Source organism: Monocercomonoides exilis (genome assembly GCF_001643675.1).
Source record: "Monocercomonoides exilis strain PA203 chromosome Unknown scaffold4-2303458, whole genome shotgun sequence".
In the NCBI taxonomy this organism is placed as follows: Eukaryota; Preaxostyla; order Oxymonadida; family Polymastigidae; genus Monocercomonoides; species Monocercomonoides exilis.
In genome coordinates, this window is record NW_027150549.1 from 638,097 (window position 1) to 651,622 (window position 13,526).

The 13,526-nt window shown below is 42.9% G+C and overlaps 1 protein-coding gene across 1 annotated transcript; it reads left to right on the forward strand.

Annotated features, from left to right (window-relative positions):
• The first annotated feature begins 701 nt into the window (after positions 1 to 701).
• Positions 702 to 13,526, forward strand: MONOS_3567 (uncharacterized protein). Its single transcript, XM_067873574.1, has one exon. The coding sequence runs from the start codon at positions 720 to 722 to the stop codon at positions 12,867 to 12,869; it is 12,150 nt and encodes a 4,049-aa protein (XP_067734636.1). The 5' UTR covers positions 702 to 719; the 3' UTR covers positions 12,870 to 13,526.

A 13,526-nucleotide genomic window follows, 5' to 3' on the forward strand; every position in this document is an offset into this window, starting at 1 on the left:
ATTGCAATGATACCATGTGTCTTGTTCATGTAGGAAACTGTTTCAAACTTGAAATTGTGCAGCACAATTTTCAGCAAAACAAGTTATGGACTGTTCAACAGAAAAATATGAAAAAAGGCTCATTAAAACAATCTTTCAAACAAAATGGCTCTTGTTCTCGATACCCATGCAGTTCTTCATGCAGTATTCAAAATGGAAAAAAATTTGAGTATTTTCTTTCTTCGCTTTGCAACACCACATAATTCAGAATTAAAAAAAATGCTCCAGGAACACTTCTGAAATTTTCATTCTCTGAACGCTGATAAAACATGAAAATCTTGCTTTAGAAGAGAAAAGAGCATTCAAAAATCCAGATATCTTTTAAGAGCAAGCAGCGCTGATGAAGCAAAAAGTTCTTTTCAGAAATTAACCGAATCTCGTCCAGACATTGAGCAGCCAGCTTATAAATTGCAACAATACAATGGTTCAAGAAAACAGCCCCCCAAACGAACTCTTTTTTCCCTATTTTCGAATTTCCTTCTGAGTAAAAAATCACAAAGTTTTTAACTGGATGTGAAATAACTAATCGGTGTCGTGGACATTCTTTTTCAAATTCCTGAAATAAATGCCTTCAAAAGTTAAATCACAGCGATGAAACGACACATTTTCATCACAAGAGAAGGAACGTCAGAAGAATCAAAGATCTGATTATTTTTTGATCAAAAGAGAAAAAAGTGGATATGAATTTGGGGATCATGAAAAAAGATACTTATCAATTTGTTTGCCAAACCAGAGAAAAGCGTTGCCACATTAGTTGGATGCTACTGGTGTTTTGCGCTGTGGCTGCGAATCTTTGTGAAGATCAGCGAGTTATCGATTTTAAGAGAGTTCAAGACAGACAGATTGAAAGTCATGAAATTTTCCAGTCAGAAAGATACATTGGGGATAACAGCAAAGATATAAAAGAAAACAAAGTGGAAGACGAAGTTTCAGAATTGTCAAAGAGGGTTAACAATCATGGCGAGGATGAGACAGATTTGACTGAGCTCAGATGTTTTTGTTTTCTCTCCAATGGATCTGCGACTTTTGAGAGAATATCACTTCTTGGAAGTTGGAATATCGCAAATGTGTTTGAAATAGAAAGAAATGGAGAACTTGTTTTGGAGGGCTGCAAAGTGAGAAGCAGCTGCGATTGTTCTTCTTTGGCGAAGACTTCCACAGCGAATGTAAGTATTTTCAACATATCAATGAGTGGCTCACAAAGCCCTGCACACGTTACAAGTCCGCTGTGCGAAGGGAGCGAAACTCATTTTTTGATTGAGCAGAGTTCAATTTGTTCGCTGAGCGTTGCAAAGGATTCGTTTGTTCTCATTGGAAAAGGAAGCAATTGTGCTCATCTTCAGGGCTGTTCATTCATCAACATCACTCAACTGCAGAAAAGCAAAATTCCATCTCCTTGTTATTCTTCTTCTTCTCTTTTTTCTTCTTCAACTTATTCTTCGAATCGATCCCTTCAGAAGCAATCATCAATTTGGAAAGATTTGAAAATTTTAGGAAATGGAAATACTGACGAAGGCTCAATTATTAGAACTGAATCATGCATCTTCAAATTGAATGCGCTTGATCACAACAATGCTCTTTTTGGGAAAAAGAGACTTCTTTTAGCGACATCAGTTAATTCGACTTTCAACACGAGGCAAGAGCTGTCAACTGGCAATCACAGCTTTATAAGATGCAGTTTTTGCTCTCAAAGCGAAGAAAGAGGAGGCGCAATATTCAGCAGTGCTGCTTTGACAATAAGAGTGTGCATATTTTTTAAATGCAATTGCACAAAAGCTATTGATCAACATGGTGGAGCTATGTATATTTCGGGAGATGAACAGATTTTAATGGAAGAAACAAATTTTTCAGATTGCAAAGCAAATGTAGGAGGAGCAGCTTGCCTTCGCTCAAGAGTCTTTTTTTCCGTTCTGAATTGCCGGTTTTTGAGCAGCCCTTCTGCTCAAGGAGTTGTGCAGTTTTGTGATAACTACAAGGGTGCGTTGTATTCTGGATGCGTTTTTGCACATAACAGCAAAAATTATGAAACTGGAGTTGGGAAAATTGTATATAATGGATTGAATTTTTCTTTTCACGATTGTCTTTTTGAGGATAATCATGCATCAAGAATGGGCTGCATTTATCTTTCACAGCCATCCGAAGCAGCATCATTTTTCAATGTTTCATTTGTGACATGCTTTTTCTCGGGAAATGAAGCTTCATATACGGGAACTCATGCAAATGATATTTATGGAATTAAAAACTGGAGTAATTTGACAAAACAGTCATTTGTGGAGACTTTCTCAACATCTATTGAACCACATTTGTTCATTGATAATGGAGCATCAGGCCATGAAAATTGGATTCCTTTTCCACCTTCACCCAAGCCGATGGCCAAGCTTCATTCATCTGCTCAGCGTGGAAGCGACGATGCTAATTGCGGAAACGAAACGTTTTTGTGTCTGACGCTGAAATACACCTTCGACAGCAGATGGAGAGGATTAGGGAAATTGCCGATGGTTGTTCACCGAGGAGAGAAGGCAGAAGAAAGCATTGTGATTGGGAGCGAGAGTGTGGAGATAAGTGGAGAAGACAAAGAAAAAACGGTGCTGTATTCGAAAGTGACAAGAGATGGAGGAGGGCTGTTTGAAATAACGAGTGGAAGTCTGGAGCTGTCAGCAATGACTTTGGTCCATTCGAGACTCTCATCGTGTGGACTGTCATCGCTTTTCACAATAACCTCGTCAGGAACATTGAGTGTGAGAGAAGCTGTTGTGAAGGGAGATAGATATGAAGAATCGTATTTTGAAAAAGCAGCTTGTGATTTGAAAGAAGGCAGAACAAAGATGGAAAATGTGGTTTTTTGTGATTTCGATGTGTCAGGAGCATCGCTGATTTCAGTTGGGCAAGCGTGTGAGCTGAATCTGACATCGGTTGACATCTCAGGGATCACTAACATGAATGGAGATGGAGGAGCAGTGAGCGGGGTCATTGACTCTGGAAAAGTGGTTATCGTTGAGAATGCGAGTTGGAGGGGATGCAGAAGTGAAAAGGGAAACGGAGGAGGTGTGAATGTTGTTGTCAGAAGTGGAGGAACACTGAAGATAGGAGCAACATTGGGTTGCTCAATTGATATGTGCTCTGCGGGAAATGAGGGAGGGTTGAAAGGAAAAGGAGGAGGAGTGTATCTCAGAGTGGATGATGGTGCTGCAGGTTATGTTTTTGATGGTTTGGGATTTGGAGCCAACAACCAGGCATGGAAAGGGAACAACATGTTTGTTTCTGGGGATGATTTGAAGAGGATTGTTTCAAAGGAACATTTCAAGAGCTGCATTGAAGCAAACAGAGAGCATGACAGTGATGCAATGGGGAGCGAAAGCAGTGATGAGGATTTCATTATTCCCTTGTCTATTTATATGATTCATCCATTTCCAATTCCAGGGTTTGTTGGGGGAAGGAATTGCAAGGATTTCAACAACTGTGGGTTTGACGGTTATCCTTGTGAAACGATGAACTTCATGAGTTCTGTTCAGTTTCCGAGCAGTGATTGCACCATAATCCTCAATCCGAACTTTGTTTTGAATGAAGTTGTTGAGATGGAAGACTGCAAGTGGAATGTGAGCTGCGAGCTTGTGGGAGAAAGGGTTGAAGTGGCAAAGGTCGATTCAGCAACATCTGAGGGGATGATAATGGTGAAAAATCAGACTGAATTAGCCAACATAGGATTTTATCTTCCAGCGAATCTGGGAGCTGCAGCATCGTTCATTTCGTGTTCATCAGGAACTTTTCATATGAAATGTTGCTCAGCATCCTTGATTGATGTATCTTCTGAGCAGAAAGTGAGCTTCAGCATTGTGAGGGTGACAGGGGGAAGGATGTTCATGGAATCGTTCATCAGTGAAACTGGGATTGAGTTTTCATCTTCCTCGATGATCTGGGTTGATGGGGAATGTGAAGTTGTGCTGTGTGAATGCAAAATTGTGGGTGTGAAAAAAGAGAGCGGAAATGGGGGTTGCATATCTGCTGAGAAGAAGAAAATCAGAATGGCGATTGATTCGTGCAACTTCAGTGGGTGTGGTGTGGTTGGAAGCAGCTCGTGTGGTGGGGGAATGATGGCTAAAATGAAGGGAGAGAACGAACTGTTCATCAACGGAACAACAGCTTTTGATGGTTGTGCAGCACCAAGTGGTGAAGGGGCAAATGGCAGAGGAGGGGGGATGATGATCAGGGTGGAAGAGGTTCCGTTGAAATTCGAGATTGGAGGGGATGTGACTTTTGGGTCATTGGAAAAGAATGATGCGAGATATGGCAAGGATGCGTTTGTTTGGTGCGAGAGAGGTGTTCATCTTAGAGAAGTGACCAATCGCTCATCATTCGAGTTTTTCGATTTCAAAACGATTCCAACAGATGCACTGCAGCTGAGCGGGATGGAAAATGGGAACGAATCATGTGTTATTCCGCTTCATGTGTTTCTGTGCTCAGTCGGAACGCAGCTGGTTGTTGATGGGAGTTGTGGAACTGATCACGATTATTGTGGATTTGCTTCGTTTCCGTGCTTGACAGTTGATTATTGTGCTGGAAGACGAGCAGGAAGCAATGTGGAGTCTGTGGTGCTTGAATCGGGATCATCGATAAATGGTGAGTTTTCCTTTCCACTGTTTGCCATGAGTGTGACCTCTCAGATCAGCCCTGGAATAATGGTTGATGTTCATGACAATGGAGATGTGGAGCAAGAAGGCCTTGTGGAGTGTGCGAGCAACATCAGGTTTGAAAACATTTCGTTTGCACTTCCACTCTCCATGAAGGAAAGTCATTGCAGTTTTCTTATTTCGAAGAAGAATCTGAAGTTGACAGAGTGCGTATTTGCGTTTTTGGGAGACAAAGAAGGGGCATTTGTTGAGTTCAGCGTGATTCATGTTTGCAGCGGGGATCTGACGATGAAGGGTGTGTGCTTGGAAGATGGGATTGGATTCCATGGCTGTTCTGGATTTACTGTGGAGAATGGAGGAAAAATTACCATGGAAGATTGTGTATTGTGTAATGTGAGCAAAATGAATGGGAATGGAGGGTGCATGACTTTGAGAGGAAAAAGTGGGGAGAATCCGTTTGTGAGGATGAGGAATGTGACGATTGGTGGAGCATGTGAAGCAGGAATGAGCCTGAAAGGAGGCGGATTGCTTGTGGTGTTGGATGCGGGCATTGAGCTGGCAATGGAGAAAGTTGGATTCAAGAACTGTTCTGTTCCGGCTGAAGACTCGGAGAGTGTAGGAAGAGGGCTCGGAGGGGGAATGTTTCTTGAGCTGTTGGATGGGAGTGGCGTATTGACACTCTCAGAGCTGACGTTTGAGACTTGCAGTGCCTGGAAAGGGAGGAATATGTTTGTGGATGCGATGCAGTTGGACATTGTTGTGAACAACAGCACAATGAAGTTTGAGATGGAAGGAATGGAAAGAGAAGATCTGATGGGATTTGAGGAATCGACAACCAAAACAGAATATCGGATTCCTCTTGAGGTCTATTTCAGGGAGATTGGGGATGGGGGTTATGTTGGAGGAAAAGAGGATGAAGGGTTTGATCATTCAGGATGTGGATTTGGAGATGTGCCTTGTGAGAGTGTTGGATTTCTTCTTTCCCACCGGATCAAATCGAGTCAAAATGTGACTGAGATCCATATTTATCCTTCATTTGCATTCAAAGAATGCCTTTCCTTCAGCAACAAGAATATTATTTTGCGAGGTCTTGACAAGAGCCTTCAAACGAAGTTTGTGCAGAACATCACAGGAGAAGGATCAAATGTTGTTGAATCATTTGTGGATATCGAGATTAGCGATGTGAGTTTTGAGGCGCCAATTGAATTTGTTCCAATTGCAAGAATGAATTTGTTCTTTGTTGGTCAGAAAACAATGAAAATGCTTGGCTGTTCATGTGTGTGGAGAAGTGATGAAACAAAAAGTGTTGAGTATAATTTTGCGAGAGTTGAGGGAGGAACGTTGGAAGTTGTGGATTTTGAAGCAAGATATGTGAAATTGGGGAATTATGGGATGTTTGTGGTTGAAGGGAATGAAGCGAGGGGGCGATTCAGTGGGATGGCCATTGATTCTGTGAGTTGCAATGGGCAGAAGGGGCTGATGGTGGGAAGGCTGTGCTCAATGTGGATCAATGATTCTTCAGTGTCAGGTTCAGAGTTGTTGCAGAACTGTGCGTTGCTTTCTATCGATGAGTGTGCTGAGACAATTGTGGACAATACATCGTTGAGTGACTGGAAGAGGCAGATTGGAAATGGTGGGGGAATTGAGGGAAAAGTGGGGAAGGTGTGCTCATTCAAGATGAAACAGTGCAACATGACAAACTGCGGGGCATTGATTGGAAACGGGAAAGGCGGGGGGATGATGATATCGTTGAGCGGCAGTGGCAGGATGGAGTTTGATGACAATACTGTGAAGGAGAATATTGTTTCAGAGCAGAGTGGACAAGGAGGTGGGCTGTTCATTAACATTGATAGCACAGAAGTGAATTATTGGGTGAGAAGGAATGTGTTTGCATCGAATGTGGGGTTAATTGGATGGGATGTGTATGTTGTGTGTCCTTCGCCACGAACAATGATCACACTTATTGTTTGGGAAGGGTTTGATGAGGGTACTGGAGAGAATAACTTTTGGGTTGGGGATGGAGAAGCAGGGAGCAATGAAGGTGTATCTCTGAAGACGTATCTGTTCCCTGGGGATGAAGAGATAGTGTTTGTGGATGAAAGTGGGAAGAATGATGCAAACTGTGGGATGTTCAGTGTGGAAGGGTTTTGTCGAGATGTGGGATATGGGATGGGGCGGATGAATGAGAGCCAGTGGATTGTGCAAATCAAGACGAAAGCAGACCTGGAGAAGGAAGTCGAGCGAAGAGAACATCCATTGGCAATAAGAGGGAAGAACAGTGAAAGTGTGATGAATGTGAAAGCAGAAGGGCATTTGTTGCTTTCATCATCGTTGGAGCCGAACAATCTGATGTTGAGCAGCCTGAGGATCTGGCTTCCTGAGGAAAAAAGTGAGTTTGATGAGTTCGTGTGCGTGGAGAGTGGGAAACTTTCAATTACCAGCTGTGCATTCGGGGAGATTGGAGAAGAGAAAAGACAGTGCTGGGAATGGATTGTGAATGGAAGAGGAGGAGAGATTGGTTTTGTGTCTGTGAATGTGCCTGGGATGCTGTTCAAAGGAGGATGCGGGATGGTTTGTGTGGGAGGAGAGTGCTATGCCAGTGTTGAAAACACATCAGTCGGTGAAGTGAGCGGAGAAGGTGGAGGGATAATTGTTATTGGACAAGGTGGAGAGATGATGATTAACTCATCCAACATCACTCAGAGCAGTTCGCAGAAAGGAGGAGTGATTCAGATGGCAAAAGGGAGCAAGCTACAAGTGGAGAATGATTGTTATTTTGTTGGATGTTTGGCAAATGAAGGAGATGGTGGAATGATAAACAGCGAAATGAATGAATACTCAGTTTTCACAATAAGATCGAGCACACTCAAAGGATGCTCGGCAAATACGAATGACGGAAGGGGTGGAAGTGTTTTTGCTGAAATGACTGGAAATGGAGTTTTGTTTTTTGGGAATGTGAGTTTTTCTGAGAACGTTGCATGGGCTGGGAGAGATATGTTTGTTCGAAGTGTGGATTTGAATGAATCAATGAAGAGCACTTGTTTTGAAGAAGTGCTATTTGATGAGGAAGGGAGGGTGTGTGTGGATTTTGCAGGAAGCGATGAGACAAACTTTGGAGGAGCAATTGTGGATCTGAAGCTGTTGTTGGTTCAGTATGAATCAGAAGAAATACGAGTGAGCAAGAAAGGGTGTGATGTTCTTGGCTGTGGGAGTGAGACATATCCATGCTTGTCTTTTTGGAGAGGATTTGAGAATGTGAAGGGCAGTTTGGATTCGAAAAGGGTTGTCATCACAGATGGGACATTTGTTGAAAACGAATATGAATTGACGGGATGTGAAATTTGTTCAGAAGGTTCTTCCGCGAATGATTCTGGAGAGAAAAGTCGACTTGAATTCAAAACTGAAATCAAAGGAGAGAGAGGGAAAACGGTGATAACTGGGCAAGGCGCATTACGTTTTGCTGGATTAGTGTTTGCTCTTCCGTATTCCTTTTCGAGTGGTCATGAGATCCTGATCACATACTCATCAATGAGTGAAAGCGAAGCTCTAATTGTTCGCAAGTGCCTGTTTGAATGCAGTTCAAGCAGGAAGGTGGATGTGTGTCTGATCAACGGGATCAGAGGAAAAGTTGAGATGAGAGAGTGTGCTGTGGGAACAGTTCAGTTTGTGAACACCCCTTTTGTGCTGCAGTGTGACATAAACATCAGCTCATGCATCGTGGAAGGGATTTCAAGTGAGTGTGAGGAAGGAGGAGCAATGAGAGTCATTCTCGACTCAGTTGTCACGAGGCTTCAAATGAAAAACATAACAGCAGTAAGATGCCGGTGTGTGAAGGAGGAAAGCAAAGGAGGGTTTTTGTTTGTAGACTCAAGCAAAGCGAATCAGGAAACGCCATTTGTGTTTGAAGAGATGGTGTTTGATGGAAATGAGGCATGGAGAGGGAAAAACATTTTTGTTGTGGAAAGGGATCTGAACAGAACAGTGAGTGAAAGAGTCTTTCACTTTGATTTCGAATCGTTGAAGGATGATGAAAATGCATTTGAGGGGAGGGATGTGTTCAATGAGGCAACAGACTTGTTCCGTTTTCTTGTTTCGTTCAGCTCTGGACATATATATGTTGGAGAGAAGGGATTTGATGTGAAGAGATGTGGGAGCGAAAGGGATCCATGCTGTTCGTTTTGGAAAGGGATGCAACAACTGGAGGTGGGAGCTGAAAAGAAGGCAATATTCATTTGGGAAAAGACAAAGATCACAGATGGATTTGATCTCTCAGAAATGGTCATCGCCTCTGCATCTCTTGTCAGCAGAAAAGCTGCTTCACCTCATGGAATAACAAATGCGGATGGTTATGAGAATCAAATGGCAACATTAGAATTTGAAAGGAGCGATTCATCAGGGAGTGGAGGGTATGTGAAGAACAGGAAAGCTTTGTTGCTCGAAATGCTCAACTTGCTGGTGAAGTCAAGTTTACAGAATGAAAAGAAGGCAGCGATTATCAACGAGGATGGAATGTTGAATATTACAGATTGTTCTTTCAGTGTGAAAGAGGTACCTGAACAAGAAGGAAACATCAACATGGTGAGGATGGAAAAGGGTCGAATGGTTGTTTGTCGACTGAGCTGTGAATCGACGAGTTTTTGTGAGAGTGTTCTGCTTGTGAATGGAGATGGTGTTGAGTGTGATCTTAATGAGATTGTCTTCACATCAGTGAGCTTCAGGAGCGGATCTGTTGTGGAGACATTTGCGATGGAGGAATCTGTGAAGAGATCACATGAGGGTTGTGTTGTGTCTCTATGCAATTCCACTTTTTCATCCATCACCGGCAATGGTGTTGAGCCGAGTGGAATGATCAGTGAAGGAAGTGAAGGAGCAGAGCTGGTGGTGAATGGAAGCAGATTTGAGGGTTGCCTGGGGAATAAGTCGATGAAAGGTGGAGTGTGCCTGTTTGAACTGAGTGAAGGAGGAGTTATGAGAATGGTTGATTGCTTGATGGTGAGGTGCGGGTGCTCGATGGAGGGGAGAGGAGGGGGTGTGTATGTTGCGACGAGACTGACAGAGGATCTTGACTTTTGCTTTGTGAACATGAACTTCAGTGCAAACAGTGCAAAAGCAGGGCGGGATATATATGTTGAGTGCCATCGAATCTCCAGGCAGATAAATGAGACACAGTTTCTGATGGATCTGCGGGAGTCTGTGTATGTGCGACTGAATGCAATCTGTGGGATAGACAGAACGGAGCACACGAGCGAGCCGATTGATTTGATGAGCATCATCGCAATCTTTCAGTCTGACAGTATTGTGTTGTCGAGTGCCTTGGAAAAGAACGGAAAGAATGAGCGAAATTGTGGAAGTCTGGCGAATCCATGCTTGTCCATTGAGTATGGGTTGAGTCATGTGACGAGAGATGTGGAAGCAAGGATGCTTGTGGATGAAGAGTCGAAGTTGATGAGTGAGGTGGATCTCCATGATTTGACGCTGACGGCTCTTAATGCACCTGGAAAGAAAGGTGTTGTTGCTGTGATGGAGAATGCTTTTGCTCCAGGGATTGAAGCAGTTGTGAGAAGTGAAGGTGTTGTGTCCGTTTTGTATCTTGTTTTTGCGGTGCAAACCTCACAACCACCTCAACATTCAACGCTTTTCGCAGTTGAGTCTGGCTTTTTCTTGATGAGCCAATGTGGCTTTAGTGGGCTGGAATCAGATGAACAATTGAGTGACTTTCCCTTTATTTGTCTAAGCTTTGGTGGAGGGAGTGCTCAGTTGTTTGATATCAAGTTTGATTCGTTGCATGTGATATCAAGCTGTCTGATCGAGTGCCAGAGTGGTTGTGAGAGTGTCTTGATGGAGAAGATCGGAATGAGCGATGTCACTTGTGAAAGATGGTGCATTCATGTTGATGATGATGGTGAACAAGTTTGGGAGCAAGAAGGAGAAAGAATGTTAGAGTTTAGTGGTGCAGAAATGAAGAATATAACATGTTCTTCATTGGATGGAAGTGTAATAAGACTCAAATCGAAACACATTCCTCTGCTAATTCGAAACAGCACATTTGGAAGCTGCACAAACACGAAAAATGAAAAGGGAGAAGTTTTGTCAATAAGTTCATGTTCAAATGTGATTATAGAATCGAGTGTTTTCGATGGAGAAAAAAAGAGAGATAAGAGGAACACAAACAGACTTTGCTCGAGTGCTGGAGATGAACTGTGCAAATGGAACGGATCTCTTGTTGATTGTGTGCATTCTCATGTGGAACTAAATGATACAACGATCAAGAATTCGGAAGTTGGTGGATTGTCCGTGTCAAGTGGGAATATTTGGGTGATGATGAGCATGTTTTCGGGGAATGATCCGTCAGTGAAAGGATATCCATCAGCTCGACGGAACATTATTTGCACAGACCATGCAATGTTGAACATCAGGAGCCTGAAGGGAGGTGATGGAGCTGTGAAAAATTCATCCTTATGGATCGTGAGTGAGAATTGTGAAATGGAAGGAATTGTGGGGGAATGTACTTCTTCATTTTTCATTCCGTTGCTAGAGTCAGTGGAGAAAGAAGATGAAGGAACTGCGTCAAAGCTGAAGATTAAAGGGCAGCTTCTTTTGCCTTGCAATCTGATGTTGAGATTAGTTTTCAGGAGGGGCAGTGAAGAGCAGATTGAGAAATACGATTTTGACACAGATGGGTTTGTCTCAGAGAATGAAGTTCACTCATGGGTATCAACAGAAAAGCTGGGAAATATCGAAGATGAAACAGAAGTTTCTGTGTCACTTCAATATGGAGATCCCGCAGCACCAAGTTTTTCCAATTCATTCATTCTGAAGAACAAAAGTGAAACAAAAGTGAATGGAGATGAAAATCTTTCTGAAGGAGGAAAAGAAGGAAAAATCTCATGGGTTTTGATTGTTTGTATTGTGATCGTGGTGATACTGTTAATTGTATCAATAATATTCATTGTTCGATGGAAGAAGGTGAAGAATGAAGCAGAAGATCTGAGAGAGATTGTGAATGATAACATCAGAAAAGATCCGAAGGCGTTTGAGATGGTGACAATGGAGATGTCACCGGAAGAGCAATGGAAAAGGGCAGAGCGGGAGGCAGAGAAGAAGAATGATGAGAGAATGAAGAAGAGAGTGTATGATACGAATATGCAACATTCTGAATCATCCGAGCATCTTTTGAGTGAGAGTGGTTCGACAGAATATATTTTGGGAAGAGACTCAGACAAGATTCCTGATTGGGCATTGGAAATGGTTGAAGAAGAAGAGACAAGAAAAAGAACACCATCACCATCCATTTCATCCGCTTCAACAACAGACACTTCAGACACAGATTCAACGTTTGTTCGATCGGAGATTCTGTGTCCAACCACCTCATCGATGTCGAATCTGGTGGATGCAATGGCATGTTCATCGCCTCACGAGAAATTGATTGTAGACTTGAGGGATTCTCTGTTCATGTTGCTTCACGGGAGGAACGAGAAGAAAGAGATGGAAATAGGCACTCTGCAGCAGAGAGAATATACGGCTGCGCAGATCCTGTTCTGGGTGGCTAACCTTGCTCTCCACTCCTTTGATGAAATGGACAATCCGCTCTCTTCTCTTGCCAATCTGAGCCCGCACATTGTTTTATTCTCTGAGCATATGGTGATCTGCATTGTGATGCACTCAGACTTCTTGTCTGATGGTTCCGATTCATCATCCGTCTCTTCATCAACAGTTGTGACATCTGCAAGTGATGATGATGATGAAAGTGACTCTCTGCCCTCGTCAGCCTTTGAGGATGAAGATAGTTTCAAAAAAGAGTGCCTGAGGTGGATGGCGCCTGAGCTGTTGATCAACAAGAAGATGGGAGCAACAAAGGAATCTGTTGCCTTTTCAATTGGGATGATGCTGTGGGAGTGCTTGACGCTGAAGATCCCGTTTGGGGAGTATGAGGCAGAGGTGGCAGGGCAGAAGATTGTGAATGGAGAGAGGCCAAACTTGGAAGCTGTTGAGTGTGCGAGCTGGAGCGAGCTTGTGAAGTGCTGCTGGGCAGGGCAGCCATCAGAGCGGAAGACGCTTGGAGAAGTGAAGCGAGAGTTGATTGGACATTTTCCAGCTGGAGCTGTGATGGTTACGATGCCAGATGCGATTGATCTGAGGAGGGAAAATGAAAGTGGAAGTGGAAGCGGAAGTGGAAGAAGCAATGACGGATACAGAAGCTGAAAGTTGAAGGTGAAGATGGAACAAGAGAAGTGAAAGGACGGATGTTGGACATGGGCTGCTGAACCGATGAGTTTCCGATGAACATTTGCTGAGCTTGTTCAGAACAGATGCTATTTTGTGAGCACCCACATGGTGAGCAAAGCCGAAAGATGCTGCAAAATAGGTGGCAAGCTTCTTCTTCTTCTTCTTCTTCTTCTTTTCTTTTCTTCTTTGAGAAGATATTCTTCCAAACAATTCCTTCACTGATCGATTGCAATGAAAAGAATGGTGAAGTTTGAAGAAGAAGAAAAGGGTGCAAACGGACAAGGATGAGGGTGGGATAATGCTATTGCTGCTTGTGGGGAAAAAAATATTAATTACTGTTGCTCAACAGTGGCTGCTGAGGAGAGATTTTCTTCTCACTCCTTGGCATGCATTCCTTCTGTTTTCCGTTGAGTGCGCTGCTTTTGAAAGCCTGAAGAGAAAGCGACACAACGAGAGGGGAGTCTGCAAATGCTATGAGAGCAATCACAATCTTTTTGCAATATGTGACATTTAGACTTTAAAGATTTTTCAAAGCTAAATGTATTTATTCTTTTGGATTTGAAATTTAATATGATGCTTTTTCTTAAATTGTTAATGCACATTTATCAAAAATGAAAATAAAAAAGAAAGAAA

Bases quoted from the DNA above. Each gene is read 5' to 3' on its own strand.
- MONOS_3567 (XM_067873574.1), top strand. From the start codon at position 720: ATGAATTTGGGGATCATGAAAAAAGATACTTATCAATTTGTTTGCCAA.